Here is a 22,521-nt window from a genome sequence, read left to right on the forward strand (position 1 = left end):
ATGTGACATCGCGGGTCCCCAACACATCTCTCACAAGAACAAAGGGTTGTCTACCTCGGGCCTCAAGGGTATCCAATAGTAGCGCTCTGGAGGCGTCATTATCCGGGCATTGCCAAACTACGTGGTCGATGTCATCATAACCGGAACCGCACTTAGTACAAACATTGCTCAACGCGAGGTTAATCCTGTGTAAATGCGCGTCTAGCGAGTAATGGTTGGACATAAGTCTTGACATCACGCGAATGAAATTGCGACTTACATCCAGACCATACCACCACACTCGCAAAGAAACATTAGGAATAATGGAATGTAACCACCGTCCCAGCTGGCCATCTTGCCAATCATTTTGCCAACTTTGAAGAGAACTCTGGCGAACAAAATGGAAAAATTCATCATGTGAAATTCTTCTATCATAGATCTCACCTTCCTGTGCGCCCACCTTTGCGAGAGAGTCCGCCTTCTCATTGCCATAAATTGAGCAATGTGAGGGGACCCATACAAAGGTAATCTTGTATGATCTTTCGACCAGTGCACCCATCTGCTCCCTTATTTTTGTAAGAAAGTAAGATGAATGTTTTACAGGTTTCATCGACCGGAGTGCCTCAATCGAACTAAGGCTATCCGAGAAGATGAAGAAATGGTCTACGGGCATGTTTGAAATCATCCCCAAAGCGAAATTGATTGCTGCCAGCTCAGCAACATAAACCGAGCAAGGTTCCTGAAGTTTGCGGAAGGCGGTGGAATTTTCATTGAAGACACCGAAACCAGTGGATCCATTTATGCGAGACCCATCAGTGAAGAATCTCTTACAGGAATTGACATTTTGGTACTTTTCGTTAAAAATGCGAGGAATAGATATACATCGAAGTTGATCTGGTATTCCATGAATAGCTTGTTTCATGGACAGATCGTATTTAACAGAGGTACTGTCATTAGTGAAGTGTACACGAGGAGGATTATAACTTGGTAGGCTTATGTCAGATGACATGTAGAACAGATAAATTCTCATGAATTTTGATTGAGTGTTCAGACTGAGCATTTCTTCGAAGTTTTCAATGACAAGTGTGTTGCTCACTCCACACTTGATAAGTAACCTTAGCGAGAGCTCCCAGAATCGGTTCTGGAGAGGTTTCACCCCTGCCAGGACCTCAAGGCTCGCATTATGCGTTGAGTGCATACAGCCGAGAGCAATACGCAAACAACGGTATTGAATTCGTTCCAACTTTATTAGGTGGCAGTTTGCTGCTGAGTGGAAGCAGAAAGAGCCATACTCAATAACAGAGAGAATAGTCGTTTTGTAAAGTTTTATGAGGTCTTCCGGGTGAGCACCCCACCATGTTCCGGTAATTGTGCGTAGAAAATTGATCCTTTGTTGACATTTTTGCACCAAATACTTGATTTGGGTACCCCAAGTGCCTTTTGAATCAAACCAGACCCCAAGGTATTTCGAAGTCAAAGACTGGTCGATTTCTATTCCCAAAAGATTGAGCTTCAGTTGGGCTGGGTTCCGCTTTCTAGAAAACACAACCAATTGAGTTTTTTGCGGAGCAAACTCGATCCCTAAATCTCTTGCCCAGATTGACAGATTATTTAGAGAATTTTGCAATGGTCTTTGCAACATTTCTGCATGTGGGCCTTTTAGAGAAACCACAGCATCATCTGCAAGTTGTCTTAGCGTGCATTGTCCTTCCAAGCAACTATCAATGTCTTTCACGTAAAAATTATAAAGCAAGGGACTTAAACATGAGCCTTGGGGTAGGCCCATGTAACTAATTCTGGAAGTTGTCAGTTGTCCGAGATTGAAACTCATATGTTTTTCTGACAGCAAATTATACAAGAAATTATTTAAAATTCCTGGAAGTCCACTATTGTGCAGTTTTTCTGACAATATTCCTATGGAAACTGAATCAAAGGCGCCCTTAATATCCAAGAAAACTGAAGCCAGTTGCTCCTTTTCCGCAAAGGCCAGTTGAATATCTGTTGAAAGCAACGCTAGACAATCGTTTGTTCCTTTGCCCTTGCGAAACCCGAGCTGTGTATTTGAAAGCAAGTTATTCGATTCGACCCAATGATCGAGTCGTGATAGGATCATTTTTTCCAACAATTTCCTTAAACATGATAACATAGCAATTGGGCGGTATGAATTATGATCAGACGCTGGTTTACCAGGCTTTTGAATAGCTATTACTTTGACCTGTCTCCATTCATGCGGAACGATGTTGTTCTCCATGAATGAGTTGAACAGGTCCAGTAATCGTCTTTTCGCGATATCTGGGAGATTCTTTAGAAGATTGAACTTGATCATATCGCGTCCCGGAGCGGAATTGTTTGATGAAAGAAGAGCCATAGAAAGTTCCAGCATACTGAAGGGTCTGTCCAGAGAACCGTCTCTTGGGGATGTTTCCCAAGAAATCGGTTGTGCTGGGACTGAGTCTGGGCAGACCTTTTTCGCGAAGCTGAATATCCAACGGTTGGAGTATTCGTCACTCTCATTAGAAGAAGAGCGGTTTCGCATGTTGCGAGCCACTCTCCAAAGCGTTGTCATTGAAGTTTCTCTTGAGAGACCCTCAATGAAGTGTCGCCAATAACTACGCTTCTTCGCTTTCAGCAGGTTTCTCAGCTGTCTTTCGAGCTTTGCGTACTCTTGATAAAGATCTGAGGTACCGTGCCTACGAAAAGTTTTGAAAGCATCAGATTTTTTAAGATACAACTGGGTGCAATCATCATCCCAGCCTAGTGTGGCTGGTCTTCTTTTGAAGGTTGCACTTGGAACACGTCGTTTTTGTGATTCTAATGCACTCTTATATATCAGTTCAGACAGGAATCGATACTCATCCAAAGGTGGGAGGGGATTGAATGATTCGATGCCAAAAGATACCGCTTCTGCATACTTTTGCCAATCGATATTCCTTGTGAGGTCAAAAGGAACCTGAATTGGATGGTCTGACCTTTCACTATTATGCTTTATGGTGGTTATAATGGGTAAGTGATCACTACCATGAGGATCCTCGATTACCTTCCACAAGCAATCGAATGATAGTGAACTTGACCCCAGTGATAGGTCGAGACGACTTTCTTTGCCGTCAGATGCAATACGTGTCACTTCACCTGTATTTAAAATATTCAAATTGAAATCGTCGCACAAATCATAGAAAACGGCCGCTCTATTATCGTCATATGGTTCGCCCCACCCTGTACCATGCGCGTTCATATCACCCAGAATTAAAACTGGATGTGATAGTGCAGAAACCGCATTCCAAAGATGACGGCGGTTAATTGAAATTCTTGGAGGAATGTAAACAGAAGCTACGCAAAGTTCTTTACCCTTTACGTTTATTTGGCAAGCGACGATTTCTACGCCAGGATGAGTCGCGATTGGAATTCTATAAAATGAGTAAGTCTTTTTGATCCCCAAAAGAACTCCCCCATAATGATCATCTCTATCCTGGCGTATAATGTTAAAATCGTGGAAGTTGAGTTCATCTTCAGAAGAAAGCCATGTTTCACAAAGGGCAAATATATCACAATCAGAGTTGTGAATCAAAAACTTAAACAGGTCTAATTTAGGTTTTAGACTATGACAGTTCCACTGTAGCACAGTGATCATATCTTGTACCTCACTTGATGAATTATCCATCGAAAGATATGATCGCAGCAAGGAGGGGCCATGATTGTGTCAGATTCCGAAGATATTCTTCTACTGTAGGTATAAACATATCAATAATGCCTCTAAATGTTTCTGGAAGGCTGAGGGCATTATATAAGCGATCCACGAGAACCCTAAAAGTAAACAGTCCTCGCTTGGGTCTAGGAGGCTTGTTTGAACTGCGAGGAACTTTGGTAGCTTTTTTCTTGCTACCTTGTCGATTATTTCTCTTTGAAGTGTATTTAACAGGTGGAGACGGGGGTGACAGGTTCTTGCTACAACATGGATCTGAAGTTGAAGGAACCTGATTCTTCGGAGTTTTTAAGTTTACCCCGTCTCCTTTAACATTAGGCAAACTTTTGAGGGAAGACTTTAAAAAGACCTTTCGGCGCAATCCCGGGGAAGATGATGACTTCCTTTTTCCAGGTGCGTGTACCTCCGAAAGAGATCTACCCTCATCAGTTTCGCCATCGTCCTGATCATCGGAAGACAACTCCTGATAGGGATTTTCAACTGGGACAGCTGATTCAGACACGGAATCTGGTGTTTTAAAAGATTTCACCATCTCCGCATATGTCTGTTTGGAGCGCTTTATGATAGAGCGACTCTCATTTCGAATGCGTCTTTTGTAAGCCGGGCAAACTTGCAAGTCGTGTGGATCTCCGCCACAGTAGCTGCATTTTTCCGCTTCCTGTGTGCAAGAGTCCTCCAAATGAGCTTGGTTGCATTTGCCACAACGGGGCTTGTTGTCGCAAAAGCTATCACTGTGACCAAACTGCTTGCATTTGGTACAATTAAAAACCTTCGGCCTAAAAAGATGCACTGGGTAAAAACCACCATCAATTACAACAAATTCCGGGAGGACGGAACCTGGAAAAGTCACTCGAAAAAACGCTGAAGGCGAGTACACCTTTTTATTTCCTTCCATGGAACCCTTAGATAAGCGTTTACAGTCTAGGATAGCCACATCAGGAATTGACCTATTTTTGAATCGACCAAAGCCGGTCTTGATGTCCTCACATGTCAGCATTTCGTCGAGGATCTTCCCCTCCACCTCCACTTCTCGTGCTGGCACATAGACCGCGTATTCAACAGTAAACGCTTCGTGTTGAGCAATTTCATTTGCTGCTTTGTAGCTAGGTGCGGTAACACGCAGCTTGGATGCTTTCACTTGGTGAATAACGGTCCCAGGATACTTACGCGTCAGCTCTCGAGAAATCGAAAGCATATTCAATGGTTTGCATTTGCGCCGGAAATAGACAACCCAAGGTCCAGGCGAAGATGGCTGATAAAAACGCGTACGAGCAATGATACCATTGGGAGGCGTTTCGCCTCCAATCGAATCGTCCATGTGGAAACAAATTTATGGAAAATAACTCAAAAGTGCAAAAGAGGAAGAGAAAAACCTTAAAGTATTTACAGTGCACTTTCTTCCTTAGGACGACAACTGTTTGGTTTGTAAACCAAACAATGATAAAAATATAAAAAAAATAAAGCAAAAAAAAAACTTGTTCTAATAATATACGAATTCAATTCTTATGTTTATTTTAGCGCACCCTGTAGGATGCAAAAAAAACGGTATTGAAAAAAAAAGAAAAAATAGCTAATAAAAAAAAACACAAAAAAAAGTTCTGTTATTTACAGTTTGTACACCCTTACCCGTATACAGTAGTTTGGGAACCACTGTTATGGATGTCAAAAAAGCACGTGGTCGAATGTGGACTGGGGATACAATAGACAAAAGCGATCAAAACAAATTGGGCGGACAAAAGAGTGTATCGAAAGAGTGATACTTATCTGACCGAAGCAGGCAGATATTTATCACAGGCAGGTCGATGGTACAGCTGTCCGTCGCGTCTGCCTTCGCACCCGTCGCCGCCGTCCTCTTCGATGACGGAGGGGCTGATGATGGCGATAAAGATGACTTTCTTGGATGCGATGCTTCTTCTTTGATGTACGATGATGCAAGCACCTCGCTTCCCGGGTTGCGCAGGATACCACCTTGCGACACTACACTTCGCACAAGCAGGAAAACGTACGATATAAAAAACCTTCCGCACTTGCGGGGGAAAAAACTCCACTTATACGAGGTCTATCGCGTGGTGAGATACGGAGCACACGTCCGACTCGTCCAAATGCACAACTGGGAATGTTATGAATAACATATCAATGACAAAATTTGCTATGAAGGTATATTTTGCTATTGATTTGCCATTTTAAGTTTTTCATAATAACAGAAGAATGGCAAAACGAGAAATGATGTCAAAACCAGTTATTATTTTGTCCTTTGTTTGCCATTAGCCTCTACCCGGGTAGACACGAACACGGGCAAATTTTGTGTAAAACCCTAGATCCAGTTTTGATAAATTTGCGAATGGAATTTGTTACAGCCAGCTTTGGGATTTTCTGAAAAGTATATCGAACTCTGTATTTATAACCAGTGTTGGTAAAATCACACTCAAAGCAGACTCATGAACCACCCCTGCGTGAGCAAACTCGCGCGCGATTCTGAATCATTTTCTCACGTGCGAGATTTTCATGCAAAATCTCGCTCTCACGAGTCAAGCTCCGAAATCTCGTTCGCTTGTAAGGCTTTGCTTTTGTTCTATCATATAATCCTAAAAACTTTGATGTAAATAATAAGAACACCAAGAAATGATGCAATGAATGAAATCGCGAGTCAGTTCATGCATGATTTTTTCGGCGGTGAGTTTGGCGAGTCAAGAATCGCACGTGAAACAAATCAACCGTGAGATTTGAGAATTTGAGTTTTTACCAACACTATATATAACTCTTGGAACTGTGGGGCTTCTCGTGATTTTTGAGAAATTTAAGAATGAATTGTAGGGATTTCAGGGTTCTGGGAAGAATTTTCGGAAATCTGGCTGGTGGAGATACTTGAGGTCTTTGATAACTTTTTTAAAGTTTTCTTGTGTAATTTCTTGGGAAGCCAATGAAGAAAAACCTGCAGACATGATTTTCTGAGCAATGTGTGTAAGTATTTGTAGCCGATTCAGAATGGATATTTTAAAAAGAATTGAAATGAAATGAAGACTGAAGAGTATCTTGTCTAATCCCTGAAGATTTTAGCTAAATTCCGAAAGTTTGGGCAACACTTCCTTCTAAGATAAATTGTAGGCAAAAATCCTGTAATTTTTTTTGGAATAATTTCCTGGTAGAAGTGCTTGGAAATGGACATTATTTAAATTTCATTTTCGTGAATTAAATATATTACAATGACGGGTTCTGCCACAAGTAAAAAACCCATGACAGATAACCTGTAAAGTTCAGCCTTATCTCGTTATTCAAGCGACACACGCCGTGCTTGACAACAGGTTCAAATATTTTGGGAACAAAATTCGAAAAAGTAGTCTATTCCAGTTTGTAAAACTTTCCAAATTTTTTAAAATATCTTCATGATATTGGCAAAATTTCAGTAGTTAATATTCATTTACATGAAATTCTGAAAGTAATTTTTGACATCAACTCTTAAAAAATGTTTGTGAAAGTACTGGAAAATATTTGTGCAAAGACGATTTTCACACACACGTCTAGAATCTCTTCCGAAAGTATACTGGATGGAAACAATATTTTCAAGTGTCAAAAGATACAAAATAAAAATAACCTAGATTTTTTCATTAAATAAAACAAACTTTTCTTGGAATAAATAAAAAGACATCTTTATAGATCTTTTGTGAAGTTTTGCCTGAACTTGGTAAAATATTTTCTTTCTAAAGGAGGTTTTCTCGTTACGAACAAAGACAAACTTTTCAAAACGGCTTGTGAATCTAAAAGACAATTTATAAAGATAAGCAAGACTATTTGTTTTAAAAAGGCTATCAAAATCTTGAGGGCTTATTGATTCAGAGTTTGCTGTACCGATTCAGAAAAAAAGGTGGAGTTCATTCATTTTTCAAAAGACGTGGCATCAGGGTGTTTACAGCACAAGCCCGTGCACAAGGGAGGGGTTTTGGGGGTTAAATACACTAGGTGCCCCTTTTTATCTCTTCTCTCATACGCTATCGTTGATGTTGTCTTAGAGCGAAGAGCAAACCAACCAAACTTTGATAGTTAGGTGCAGGAAGCCAAAATTGAATGAACAGCATAGAACACAAATGTGAGTATTTTGAACTAGCATTTGGATGAAAAAAACCCTAATTAATCCAAATAGTGGCGCTTGTTCCTTTCTCGTGCCTTCGAAAATCCATATCCACAAAACTCAAGTGATATGTAGATGAATATCGCACTTTCATACGTTTGACAAAAAATGATTTCATGGCCCCGGAAACTATATCGTTTACATCTAGTTTTTGATGTTTGAACCTTAAATTCTTAAGAAAACCGCAATCTTGAATTTTGAGCAGCCCTATTGGGTTTTAGACCGCCATCTTGGACAATCTGGTCTCCATTTTTAGACTCCGGACATCTTCCCCGTACCACATATACCCATATTACGTCTTAGGCCTAAAACTCCATTAAACTACCTCTATCTTGAATTTGGAGCCGCCATCTTGGATTTCAAACCAACATATTGATTATTATGATTGCTATTTTTGGAATCCGAAAATTTCCATACCAAATATACCCATATTGAATGATTTATTAGCCCAAAACACCATTGAATAGCAACCGACTTGAATTTTGAGACGTCATCTTATATTTTGGACCGCAATCTTGGATATATTGGTCGCCATTTTTGAAAGATTTTAAAGCTTAAACCTCCATTAAACAGCAGCCATCTTGAGGCACTGTTTCGGATTTCAGATCACCATCTTGTATTATCTAGTCGTTATTTTTGGAGTCCAGACATCTTCGGTATGCTAAATATACTATTATTGTTTGGTTTTCGAGCCTAAATTAAAATTAATCAACCGCCATCTTGAATTTGGAGCCGCCATGTTAAATTTTAGATCGCAATCTTGGATATTCCGGTCGCCAGAAGAATCCGAACTCAAAAATCAAAATATTCCCATATTGCGTGTTCTAGGACCTAAAACTCCATTAAACAGTCGCCATCTTGAATTTAAAGCCGCCATCTTTGATTTCAGACCACCGTATTGGATATTCTGGTTACCATTTTTGGACTCCAGACTTCTTCCTCATACCAATATTGCATGGCTTTACAGCCTAAAGCACCATTAAACAGTCGTCATCTTGAATTTGGAGTCGCCATCTTGGATTTTGAGCTGACATCGTGGAATTTCTGGTCTCCATTATTTATGTCCGCACAAAATTTGTCAACCATGCTAAAGGTTACAAAAATCGCCGCAGTTTGATGTGGCGCATGATGGGGCTTGATTCAGTTTTATATACGGCTAGCTTCACCGGTTCAAACCAACCGTTACCTCCACCAGATGTGTAGTGCAAAGAATTTAGTTGCTTCATTAAGTGAAATTAAGAAAACTCGCTACATTTCACTTAATATCCTACATCCAATGTTCAATAGTTTAGACACCGACAGTTCTATGTCAACCCAAACGAAAAACGATAAATCAGAATTATCCCCTGAAGAAGACTCTAATACGAGTCGAAACTGGTGGGCTTCGTGGCCGTGCGGTTAGCGGCGTCAGTCGTCTAGGCGTTTCGTAAGCCTCGGAGTGCGGGTTCGATTCCCGCTCCAGTCGGGGAAAACTTTTCGTCACACGGAAAATTCTCCATTGGGCCACTGGGTGTTATGTGTGTTGTCCGTTGTCTCGTGTTGGTAATATTCAGTCTGTGCAGCCTCTGGCTGAAGACGGTGTAGTGTCTTTTTTAGAAACGTTGGGAAAAATCTAAAACTATCGTTTTGATTCCCCAAGACTGTAATGCCGAAATTAGTAACTCTATGAGTTGATTTGTGTATGGATAACTCTCGCTAAGACCCGCCCACTATTTACACCTTGTCCTCAAAAATGTTTAAGGTGGCGATTTTCTGGAAGTCCTCGCTTAAAAGTAAGAAAAATACATTTGGTTACTCAAATTGATGGACCCCCCAATAGTTAGAGCCACAAAAATCTTTGCAGACCCCTCGGTTTTGGTCAAATGTGGACTCATTTAAACCGTTATATCTCGAAAGTTTCTCCAAAAACCACCTCAAAACAAATTGTTGTTGAAAAGAGGAAGAATAGAGCTACTATTTACAATAACAAAAAGTTGGATCGGCCATATTGAATTTGGCCGCCTTCTTGAATTTTTATACCAAAACATTTCGGTCAATTTTGACGAATTCCAAATATATTTTCATCATTTGTGTATCATCAAAGCATTATCAAAGATCACAGTCCAATGATCAAATCACTTTTTCATACAAAGAAGCAAAAGTTATTGAACAATGACTGTAGGAGTATGAATTTTCACCCATTATAACCCCCAATGAAGACATATGTCAAATGACCTGAGAACAGTCAAAGATTGTCAAGGTTAGGTTTATCAATGTAATGGAGAATATAATATATAGAACACTAAGCTGAGGAGTAAACAAAGCTTTGTGCTAGTTGCTACATTACGCCAGAAAGAAGGAGAATCGTAAGAGACTGAGAGAGGTGACAATCTTCTTCAATACTGTAACAATTACTTAGAAGTGTATTCAACAATGATTTTTCATAAGGGCCAAACTGACATTATCGATTTCTGTTCACCGATCCGCTTTTTGTGTTATTAAATAATGTGCAGTGTTTGGCTGCCGAAGTGATCAGTGAACCACTCAGCAGTTTTTCGTCCCTTCTGTTGGTTCTGTTTCAATTACCAAGCGTGTCTATGTTCTCTCGTCGAGTCGCATGGTTCACGAAGGAAAACAAAGAAGATACTACGATATAGAGTGCTGCAATGATGAGCGGGCATCGCTAAGTGATGATTTCTCATCGTTGGATTGAAACAACTGTAAATATACGGTATTTTCATCATTATTTAACGCATTTTCACTTTTAAAACGTAACATACTATTTAATTTAATTGTATTCATGGTACCGTCGTTCGGGGTGACATTGGGCCTAGAGGGTAACATTGGTCCATCGAACCTACGGATTCAATAGAAGTCAGAGAATTTAACGGTGGATGCCAAGTATCTTAGAATTACAGTGTATCAAACAATTGTCCGTACAGCAAATTTTTTGTCAAAATAATTTTTCTTTCAAAAGTTTATAACTTTTTTATATGCGTCAATCAAAAATGCTGCATTTTTGACCAATTATGACCCAAATATTAAAGCTCTATTGGTAAAATTTTGAGCGAGATCGAATAAGTTTTCTGAAAGTTATAGAACTTTTAGTAAAACTTATAAGATTTTTGAACACATTTTTAAAACATTATATCTCAATATGTACTCGATGAAATTTTTCCAATTTTTTATGTGTTACATCTTATACCTAAGGCTTTCATATGCAGCTATGTTTGAGGTCTTATATTCACTACAAAAAATATGAAAAATGTGCTTATATAGCTGACGATGTTTAAAAATTTACTATATTTTGCACATATAATCTGTCAAACGTTTTCCACCAATAAAAGTGCATTGACTGAACGAAAAATTCATAGGATCTACTCTTCATATGTAGTTTAGTAGGTCCTGTATAAAAATATTACATTAAGAGAGTTTAAAAAAGTTGAAAACACTTGGCACTTTTATTGATCAAAATATGATAAATTTCCAAATGACACTCTGAACATATACAGATTTTTCATATTTTATGTAGTGAATATAATACCTCAAACGAAGCTGCATATGAAAGCCTTAGGTATAAGCTGTAACAAAAAAAAAATGAAAAAGTTTCATCAAGTACATATTGAGATATAATGTTTTGAAAAAGTGTTCAAAAATCTTATAAGTTTTACTGAAAGTTCTATAACTTTCAAAAAACTTATTCGATCTCGCTCAAAATTTTACCAATGGAGCTTTTATATATGGGTTAAAATTTGTCAAAATTTCAGCGTTTTTGTTCGACGTATAAAAAAGTTATAAACATTTAAATGAAAAATTATTTTCACCAAAAAAATACTGTACGGACAATTGTTTGATACACTGTATGTATTCTAGTAGTTTAGCACACATTATGCATTCTCGTCGTACTCTAAATGTGCGGAATAGTGGCCCAATGTCACCCCACTTTGGCCCAATGACACCCATTGCAGGTATTGCAGGTTGTTTGTCATAATAATCAAGACTTATGACAATAAAATATTCTTGCCGAATGCCTTACTTTCATTGGCGTCGCTGAGCATCTTTTTTCTTGATTGCGTTCTCGTATTGAACCGGGCAAGAGAATGAATAGCACATTACGGAAAGCGTTCCCGAGCATGTCGCTTCACGATGTGTTATACTCGTCGAGTGTAGCACAAGCTGAGTATAGGCCACTCAGTAATTCGCGATGGAATTCCAAACTCTGTGTGAATTGACTGTGGGTGGATCGGCCAAATAGTAATTAGAGAAATCGATCAAGTTAGTTATATACCTCAGTCAAATAAACCTAAGATTATCATAAGGTCTAACTAATGAAATGGCCTTTATACAATCCATAACAACTCATTATTTTATGACGCAGAATCGACACACAGCTTGGCTTTCATACGCATTCATAAAGCATGAGCATGAGCATTGTCATTGGTGACCGTACACTTCGTAGTTGCTACTCCGTGATAGATCTGAGCTAGCAAAATTGCACAGAGAATCAATGGCTTGGGGTTTGCCACCATCATCAATAAAGACGCTGGCCAAGTCCTTACGATCAACCGGGGAAGGGAAGGAATGTTAGTTCGACAACCGTTGCTACTAGAGGTTGTATGTACTACTGGACCCTCCTCACTTGTCACGGAAAGGAGTTTTGTTAGTAGGGAGGGATTGATGGTTGCACAGATCAAGGATTCACTTTGGTAAGCGGTGTGATCCATGCAACTGTACAAGAAATGTGTCACCTCACAGTTTGGAAAAATGGCGAGACCATGAAAATTTTAAATGAAAATTGATGGAATGAAAAAGATTTTGCGTCACCTCGCAATTGGGAGGACTGGTGAACCAATATGCTACTTGTCATGAAATCGATATATTGAAACACGACGCATCTCGTGACGAACCAATCAAAGAAGTCCATAAATGAGAAACCGAACAACAATTAATGTTTGTCGGATATCAAGCTGTAGTTCATTTTTTTGCCGACACCAATAGCGACGAACTGTACAATATTTATTCATTAGTTATATGTAAAATGACTATCTTTGATTGTCTTTGGAAGATGGGTAACTCTCGCTGAGACCGTCCCACTATTTACACCATGTCTTTAAAAATGTTTAAGGTGGAGATTCTCTGAAAGTCCTCCTCAAAAAAGTAACATAAATGCATTTTGTTAATCAATTTGATGGACCCCCCGTTAGTTAGAGCCACAACCATTTTTGCGGACCCCTCGATTTTTATCAATTGTTGGCTCACTTAAACCGTTATAACTCAAAAGTTTCTCCAAAAACCACCTCATAACAAAATGTTGTTGAAAAGAGGAGAGATAGGGCTACTATTTACAGTTATAAAAAGTTGGGTCGGCCATATTGATTTTGGCCGCCATCTTGGATTTTTATACCAAAACTGTTTTTCTCCATGTTGGCAACCACCGATTTTCAAAATCTTTGCGTCGATCGAAAGCGGGGACATTTTTACACAACATATCAAAAATTTAGAGATGTATCTTTTTCCTATCAAAAGTTATCTGCACTTTTGTTAATCATGACACGTTTTCTTCATACATTTCCTTGCGCACCGGCAACGACACCCAACAGCATCAAAGTTGGCGCCTGCTTGTATACACAACGGCACCTGCAGCCAAATTAGGGAAAATTGGAGGTTCGTTCCCGTTTTTGACTGTTTCTCAATGATGCGGACATTGCTTTTTAAAGTTGTTTGGTGTTTTGAAAAGCTTAAACCTTCAGCTTTCCATTAGTGGGTTCAGGTTTCAAAGAATTGTTCGTAAACACTGTGAAATAACGCTGCATTTATGTAAATAACCGGCACCTGACCCAGTGCGCTAAAGTGTCATGATTTACAAAAGTGCAGATAACTTTTGATAGGAATAAGATACATCTCTAAATTTTTGATATGTTGTGTAAAAATGTCCCTGCTTTCGATTGACGCAAAATTTTTGAAAATCGGTGGTTGCCAACATGGAGAAAAAACAGTTTTGGTATAAAAATCCAAGATGGCGGCCAAAATCAATATGGCCGACCCAACTTTTTATAACTGTAAATAGTAGCCCTATCTTTCCTCTTTTCAACAACATTTTGTTATGAGGTGGTTTTTGGAGAAACTTTTGAGTTATAACGGTTTAAATGAGCCAACAATTGATCAAAATCGAGGGGTCCGCAAAAATGGTTGTGGCTCTAACTAACGGGGAGTCTATCAAATTGATAAACCTAATGCATTTTTCTTACTTTTTTGGGGGGTACCTTCAGAAAATCGCCACCTTAAACATTTTTGAAGACATGGTGTAAATAGTGGGACGGTCTCAGCGAGAGTTACCCAGATATGTTACTCAAAACTTCCCATTTATACGCTGGATTTACCGAATTTTCACAACAAACCAATAACATGTAACGAACTCACCAATCTCCGATGCTCCATCATTGGTAGAAAGCCGGATATTACACAGGGCGGCAAAACTTCGGATCGTAGAAAGAATTGATTCACGGCTCACTCCCGAACTTACTGTCGTTTTCCTAAATGCGCGCGAATCAAACGGAGGAAGAAGCACGCCGAAGTCAACGACCACCACGAAAAACCGACCGCACTTTCCGAGCATCTCGAACGCATTCAGCAACACGATATACTCCTCAAGCAACACATGTGTTATATTAGAGTTACGACAGGGCAAGTTTTGGTTGTATAGAAGTTAATTTTACGTAATTCTAACATTGTGTTGGAATAACGTCAAATCAACTTCTATACAACCAAAACTTGCGCTGTCGTAACTAATATATAACAAGTGTGTTGCTTGGGTCAAGTGTCGATAGCCGTATGGGTTGTGCACGTGCTCACTGGTCTTTGATCTTTTTCAGGTATTTTGATGAATTTCGGTTTACTTCGCTGAGTGGAAGGAAAAATCATTGGCAATATCTCTGCCAAGACAGCAAGAGTCGCTGTCTATGAAACAGTCACCGTAATCAAGCAGCAAAATCAATAGTGTGAATAAAACCATATTTTTGCCAAAGAGGACATCAGTTTAAAGGTAAATAAGACAACAATGGAAAATCAATAATAAAAAAAAAACAGCACTGGATGACAATATGCATTAATTTCCCATTGGATTGGAACGATTCAACATTTAATTGCAACAAAAACGCTCCAAATGAACTACCAAACTTGGTGCACCGGAAAGGGCTATGGCTGGCAAATAATTCCCTTCAGGATACTCTAGTTCGTTTCGTTGTCCCTACAAATTTCAACATTATGCCAAACAAAAAATACACGATTTCGCTTTGTCAATATGCACTCCATCAAAGCGGGAGCAATAGAATAGTCGTCATTGTTAGTAAAACTTTTTTTTTTTATCGAATTGTTAGATAAACCTTGAATGCATCATCCAGTATACGTCGCCATTCCACTCCATCCTGGATGGGAGTTTTCAATTGATTTCAGCTAGTGCTTCGCTGTCTTTGGCATTTATCAAAACATAGTATTGAAGATAAACACAGAACTGGGGAGTGTGACAAAATCAACATTTCCAATCGTACGGAAATCGACACATTCGGGAAAACTATTGCAACACAGCATGTACACATAGGTACATAAATCAAAACTTTTATTAGAACCCATCGCATCGCAATGCATCATACCTAGGATTTTACATGGCTCCATTGTTTTCAACTTTTATTGAACTGTTTTATTTTTCCCTAGAAACGGAATTTATTTCGGCACCCGATGCTTCGTGATGGTGGCATCCAAGCGACAGCAGGCAGGATTGTAACTGGAAAACATCATAAAAATGCACTGCCTTGCCGACGACGACTGTAGAGCTATGGGAGTGCATGTCGCACCAACAAACAAATCATATATCGATCAACAACGGTGACAGCAAAAATTGAACGCGCATCCAAAATGGTGTAAAAAATTCGATTTCGTTCCAAAATACGAATCAAATCTTTCGCCCAAATAGAGTTGCGAGTGTGTTGAGAAACGGTCATAAAAAAATGCTTTCATCCGTAGCATATTCGTGGTGCACTTTCTATGCACATTTTTAGCGAGATGTGCTTTTTTGTTTGTGTCTTGCTTAGTTTCGTCCTGGTGTCGGTTCCTGCATATTGGGAACGTCACTGAGGCTGTAACCGTATTTCGTTTTGTATCTAAAAGCTTGACAGTAACGCCACAGAGAAACAGACGTAACACTTATAACATATTTCATTGAAAACATTGTCACCAAAAAGGTAATCGTCCAATGCTAAATGTACTGTATTAGGGCGGGCCGCCACTAGGTGGCGGTAGTGAGCAAACGTCAAACAGGAGCAAAAACGATATCAGCGCTGCGAGTGGTCAATCGATCTACTAATGAATATTTGAATCAACCGTTAAAAAGCTGATCGATGGGAAGCGATAAGAGTGTGACATCTGTTTCTCGGTGGTAACGCTATACAATTGGCGTTAGTTGATTCACGATTCTTTGTACCCAGAACCCGCTTCTCTCTCAGACCCTACGTAGTTTATGAACAGATACTATATAACCATAAATGAAATCAAAATTTCCAGAAGAATTTTCTAATGCTCTACCAAAAATAACTTCAAGAAGGTTCACTGGGAATTGATACAAAACAGCGGAAATTGTTTCAAGCATTCCGATCACAGTCTCTTTTTAGAAATTTGAAGCATATTATTCAAGGACTTCTGTCGTACATTTGTCTAAAGGAAGTACGGACTATAATATCTTCCTTACTGAAATACTCCACCGAAATAAATTTAGGTACTGGCATTAGATTTTCTGAAAATTTCAATATTTTTCCAGGTCCCCTAACCAAGACACACGGAAACTACATGTTGAAACGTTATGAAATTATCTCAGTATGAATTGGTTTCTAATAAAAACTATAAGGAAAATCATCAGCATTCAACGGTAGGTTTGTGTGTGACAGCAGTGGAAGTCATTAGATCCTCTCGTAATTTAATGTTTTCTTTAAACTTAACATTCTACCGGATGAGTAAGAAACTGGTGATATTTTTGGAAAATGGCACATCAACAATAATTACATTTTCTCTCTTTTTACACCAAATGAAACGTAACATACCTAAAACAACTTATACATATCCTTTTGCTGTAACGAGTAAAACTCTTAACTCGCATGGCCTCAAATAAGCATTTCCGGGAGGTGTTCATTCGTAATGTCAAACAAGAATAAATCATCTAACCAACTAGAGTTAACAACCTACATTCTGAAAATTCCTTTTCATTGTGGTAAATGGTAAATGGAAGAGAGCACCAAATGATTACTTGATCTATAACGTAGGACTGTTCCAGTTTTCCTTCATATCTTTCAAATCTCTTAATCGTTACTTAACAACTACGGTCCTTAACAGCTAAGTCTGGGTTTCCTCTCATTTCTCTTTTTGTATTGTTTGGTATCATTTAGCTAAATGAGATTCCTCAAATCTTACACGCTAATATTCGTTTAATACTCATTTCCTTCGTGATATCTACACTGATTCGAATGTATATAAAAATAATACCTATATCAATTAACTACACTTATTACACGGCTGGCGACCGCGGTGACACTGACACATCGCCGCCAAAAGTACAAAAACGGATAACAAAGCACGAACCGAAACAGAGTTACCCTTAACTAACGTCATCGTCCTCAATTTGTATTTTTGGTTCGTAAATATTGACTAACTTATCAAAACGTGGACCCCATGTCGTTAAAAAGCTATACTCATGGGGTTCATCATCAGTACCTGAAGGAGGAAAGGAAAGGTTGTAGGAAATCAATTCAAGTCGGTGGAATTGAAAGTTGATATTTACTCTAGTTAGGACTCTAGTATGGTGATCGACTCGGGTTGGAGAAAGGTGATGTGTTTGGGTGGTTTTTTAGATTTACCTGACTGTAAGGAACTTAGAGAGCCCGACGTACTCCCACAACCTTCGTAGGCGTAATTTCGCAGGTCGTCGAAGGGCCCGGATGCGGGATCGACGTCCACCCTTCGTTTGCGATCGTCCAGGAACACGTCGATCTTGGTGAGGACCTGATCGGACACGACTGCAATATCGGGACCTGGGTGATGGCATAGGAAGCCGCTTTTTAAGTTTGTAGAAATTGAAGAATTCGGGATGGTTGGGATGGGATTTGGGGGTTTATCGAGAATACCAAGCCATGCATGTTCGGGATGAGTTAGACGGATTTTGAAGCGAGAGAATGAGTGGTAAAAGAATGAAAATCGTAAAAAGACGACAATCAGATTCCAATGAACATAGCGTGACGATGCGAACTACTTTGTGTGTAATACTTACGTACGGGAGGTGCCTTGTGCTGCACCAGTTCCGGAAGTGGTCCTATAGGAATTTTGAGGGTTTTCATGTCGAAGGCAGTCATATCGTTTTCACCACCACCCTCGTCGCAGTAGTTGATGATGTTTTCCCGGATGTCGTCTTTCGTTGCAGGCTTCTTATTGAAGTTGGCCGACCGTCGGCGAGAGCAAGAAAAGTACAGGAATAACAGAACTGGACAATCATGTCCACTGTTAGTATATTTCCAACTGAACAATTTTCACAATCAACTTACTAATAATCAGCAATAGACATGTGATTACAGCAGCCAAGGCACTTGTGCTGAATTTCAACGCTTGCCGTTCCTTGAGGAACTCGCAGCTCTCGCCCCAGTACGAGTCCGGACAGATGCACTTGTACTTGAACCGAGGCTCCTGGTTGATGCAGGTTCCCCCATTCAGACAGGGATAGTCCAGACACTCGTTCCGGTCGATACAGGTTTTTCCCTCGGGTGAGATGATCATACCGTCTCCGCAGCTGGAAGTACAGAAAATGTAAGATAGTGTCGCACTTTCATCGCTCATTTGCAAAACTTACGCGCATTCGTACTTATTCCAGAGATCGACGCACTCGAACGGTTCTGGACAGTACGCATTTTGGCACGGATTGTTGGACGAACAATACCGCTCGATGTTCTTGGCCATCGTTGCCTGGCCCCACTGGGTACCATTGGTCGCCGGAGGCAGAGGTAAACTCTTACCATCCAACCTGAAATGTTTTACAATTTCCATTACCCATCGATTCATATACCACCCCATCTCAAACTCACCTGATATCGTCTATGCAGCTCTTCTGATAGTCCGCCTGCACCTCAAAAGTCTTCACTCCAGTGAACTCCGGCTTACCACCGGCGTAGACACCTTCCTGCTTATCCACCGACAACCACTGGTGCCCGTCGAATGAAAAACTCTGGTTGAAATTAGCTCCCTCACCACCATCCAACTCCAGGATAGCAGCAGATCCGTACCGTTGGATCCTTACCACATGCCACTGGCCGTCATCCACCTCAACGGCGCTCAGCGATACGTCACGCTCTTCGACCTGCCCGGAATTCAAGCTGTATCGAAACCACAGTTTGGCTTCTTTCAGTTCAATGATGCCGTACTCTCGCATGTGCTGATCACTTATTCGGAACAACTCTCCGAAAGTTTCCCGCGTCCTGAAGCGCAGCTGAATCTGCGTGGTGAATTTGTCCGGCTCGAAACTCAGCGCATACTTCACGTAGCTATGAGCCTTGAAGGTTGTCGGTGTCGTTGGTAGACTACAGTAAGTTCCCGACCAACCTGGATTACACTCGCATTTGGCGTCATCGAAGTTTCCAATACATTTACCATGCTCTAAACACTTGGCGACTTGCGGGTTAAGGTCACAAACTTCTTGCGTGAAGAGACATCCAGGCATGGTGCTTTTGGATAAACCTGGATGGGACAGATCGTAGAGAATTCCATTGTGCTTGAAGTTACGAATGCAACCTTCAAATCCAGCGGCTACTGGCATGTACTGCCATCGGTTATATGTATAGTCGAACTTTTCTCGGAACACTCCTCCGATCTGCAGAGGAGTGTTCAGGTTTAGGTACTCGTTGAACTGTGGAACGCGTCCAGCTGCTTGGCATGTGTGGTCTACAAACTCTACTATGTTCCCGTCATCTGCTTCCGTGATGACGGCTGTTTTACAGTAATCGACAACCATTTTTACACGTTCCGTATCCCAGAACAAATCTATCCTATGCCAGTCGCCATCGTTTAGCGGATTCTTGGTTTGTATCCGCAATTCCAACGTCCCGGATCCATAATCTATGAGGAATCGAGGATACCCCTGCTCCAATTCTAGTGCAACAAAATCGGACTGCTGTTGTTCGTTGCTGTCATCCGGAGGAACGATCGGTCCATTGTAGAAAATTAATCCTTCCGCTTTCGTTGTGATGAATTCTACGCTTATATGTGACTTATCGCACATGTCCAGCGATGGATACCAGGCCCAACCGTTACCTCTAAAACTTCGCACTGTTTGCTGACATCGTGGTCCACTGTATCCAGGAGGACACTGACACCGTATTCCAGATTTTGTGTCTGAGCACCTGCCTCCGTTCAAACATGGGTGAGATTTACAGCTTTGCTGCTGCTTGTATTCCCTAGCATTACACATACATTCCGCCGTAGACTTGATCTGAACACCAACAAGCGCTGTCTTGTTGGCGTTCACCAGGGAAGGATTAGCTTGAACTTCCATTATGTGGGTGCACGATCCATTGCAATCACCATTTTCTACAAGACATTCATCGATGTTGACCATGGTGATGTTGATGCCCACCGCTTGTTCGATGTCCTCTTTGTGCAGTAGCACGACTCCGTTAAGTTGTACGGCCTTAAAGTAGTACGCGTTCCTCGCAGAAAACCTAACGTCCGTGATTCCTGGACTCTTCTGCTTCATTTGTACACTGAACACGTCTACGTTCTTTTTGTCAATGTTCAAAAGTTCAGCCAGCTTCTCCCTGAAGCGCTCCAGCTTGCTTTTGAATATATTTTGCGTTCGGTAATCCCATATCCGAATGAAATCTTCGTCTGTGATGCCAAGCAAACGGATCGAGCCCGAATTCACAATAGCTTCATAGGAAATGTGCTTCACAACCACTGACATGTTTGCATGCGACTCCTGAGCGTGCTTTCGATCATAGATTTTGAAGCGTAGCTTATACCGACCTTCCCGAGCTCCGCGTCTCATGGTGACCATTCCGGAAGTATCGTCCAGCTTGAACCGGGGGTTCTCCAGCTCGTCCCAGTAGAACAGCTTATCTGACGTGTCCCAATCATCCAGATCGTTCACAAACACTCTACCGATCGGTGTGTCCGGAGCTTGTCCCTGGTAGTTGTAGACGACCACTTCTTTGGATCCCGGTTGCATAATATTATCGTTGACATCCCCAATCGTCACGGTCAGAGTGCTAGTTCCGGTTTGGGCAGGATTCCCAGAGTCTTTGATTACGATAGGTATCTCATACTGCTTACGATGCTCACGATCAAATGACCTAAGGGAAGACACAACAGCCATGCCATCACCCTTGTTGTTCTGTTCAACTTTAAACGATGTCCGAATGATATCTTCTGCGTCCGGGTCCATTCGGAATTGGAACGGGGGTCCGTTCCCCATTCGCCGATCATCCTGATCGATGGCAGATATTTCGATTATTTTCGACGCTGGAGAGTTCTCCAGCAAAATGGGTCTGTACTCTTCGGCGAAGACCGGGGCGTTATCGTTCACATCCTTGACCTCTACTGTCAGAGTTGCGGTGGCCGTTCGTGGTGGAACACCATCATCGATAGCTAGGATTTCTAGGTTGTACTTGGATGTAGCTTCTCGATCGAGCTGTCGTTGGATCGTGACTGTCCCCTCATCACTGATGGAAAACTGCCGTTTTCGATCCGTTGATCTGTTGATCACGTATGTGATCTTGCTCTTTCCAGCCTTATCGATGTCGATGGCTTTGAAGCTGACTAACGTCTTACCAACTTCGTCACTTTCGGAAGTGTGCGCTTCCATGTGGGGTCTTCGAAACCTGGGAGTGTTGTCGTTGATATCTTTTAGCTTCACAATAACCCACGAGTGATCCACATGGTACTTGTCGGTTTCGTTGATCCCTTCGTTGTCGGTTACCTGGATTCGAAAGCGAAACCCATTGATCTGCATGGGATCTTCAAAGTCCAACGGCTGAACTACTTTCAGACTACCTGTTCCGTCGTTGTTCTTGATCATGGCGAACTTATCTGCGCCGTATCCGCTGCTCTCTATGATCTTATACTGGAAGTTGTTGATCTCATCGTCATCATTAACGGTAACGGTTAGGATTGGAGCTTCTGGCAGTATGTTTCCGTCCGTTTCTTCAACCTCCACGAACCATTCGTCTTTGGTGAAGTGTGGAGGCATGTCGTTCAGGTCCTTCACTTTGATCGAAGCTGTCCCTGTACCCTTAAGACCACCCCCGTCGGTGGCCACTATTTGCAGAGAATAATCCGGAGTTTTCTCCCGATCCAGACAGCATACCGCCGTCGTAATAACCCCCGTGTCCGGATTAATATCAAAGATAGGCAGTCCCGTTTCTTCTTCGATTGCATTCTTCTCGATCGAGTAAACGATCTTGGCGTGCGTTCCCTCGTCCACGTCGTCGTGGTCTTGTGCTTTTATTGTCATTACATACATTCCGACCGTCCCGTTTTCGGTCACATTACCGTAGTATATGCCCTGTGGAAACGACGGTGCATTATCGTTGATGTCTTTCAGTTTGATTTGGACCTCGGTGAATCCCACCAGTCCCTCGCCGCCCTCGTCCTGGGCAAATACGGTGAACTTCCACAGCGGGCGCCCATGGGGTGGATCTCGATTGAGCGGCTGGTT

The 22,521-nt window shown here is 41.1% G+C and overlaps 1 protein-coding gene across 5 annotated transcripts in view; it reads right to left on the reverse strand.

Moving 5' to 3' along the window:
• Positions 1-248: 248 nt before the first annotated feature.
• LOC109418168 (neural-cadherin) overlaps positions 249-22,521 on the reverse strand; it is an 800,840-nt gene continuing 778,567 nt past the window's right edge. Inside the window, exons 6-11 of one of the 5 annotated variants that reach the window (XM_062849755.1) lie at positions 18,899-22,515; positions 18,667-18,837; positions 18,365-18,606; positions 18,098-18,303; positions 17,684-17,857; positions 249-17,540 (exon numbers count right to left, since the gene is read on the reverse strand). In XM_062849755.1, coding sequence (XP_062705739.1) covers positions 17,699-17,857; positions 18,098-18,303; positions 18,365-18,606; positions 18,667-18,837; positions 18,899-22,515 — 4,395 coding nt within the window. In that variant the 3' untranslated portion in view covers positions 249-17,540; positions 17,684-17,698. Of the gene's footprint in view, positions 17,541-17,607; positions 17,881-18,093; positions 18,304-18,364; positions 18,607-18,666; positions 18,838-18,898; positions 22,516-22,521 lie in introns of all 5 variants that reach the window. The other 4 variants (XM_062849752.1, XM_062849754.1, XR_009997404.1 and 1 more) reach the window with 4 other exon arrangements.

The sequence above is a fragment of the Aedes albopictus genome, chromosome 2, assembly GCF_035046485.1.
Source record: "Aedes albopictus strain Foshan chromosome 2, AalbF5, whole genome shotgun sequence".
NCBI lineage: Eukaryota > Metazoa > Arthropoda > Insecta > Diptera > Culicidae > Aedes > Aedes albopictus.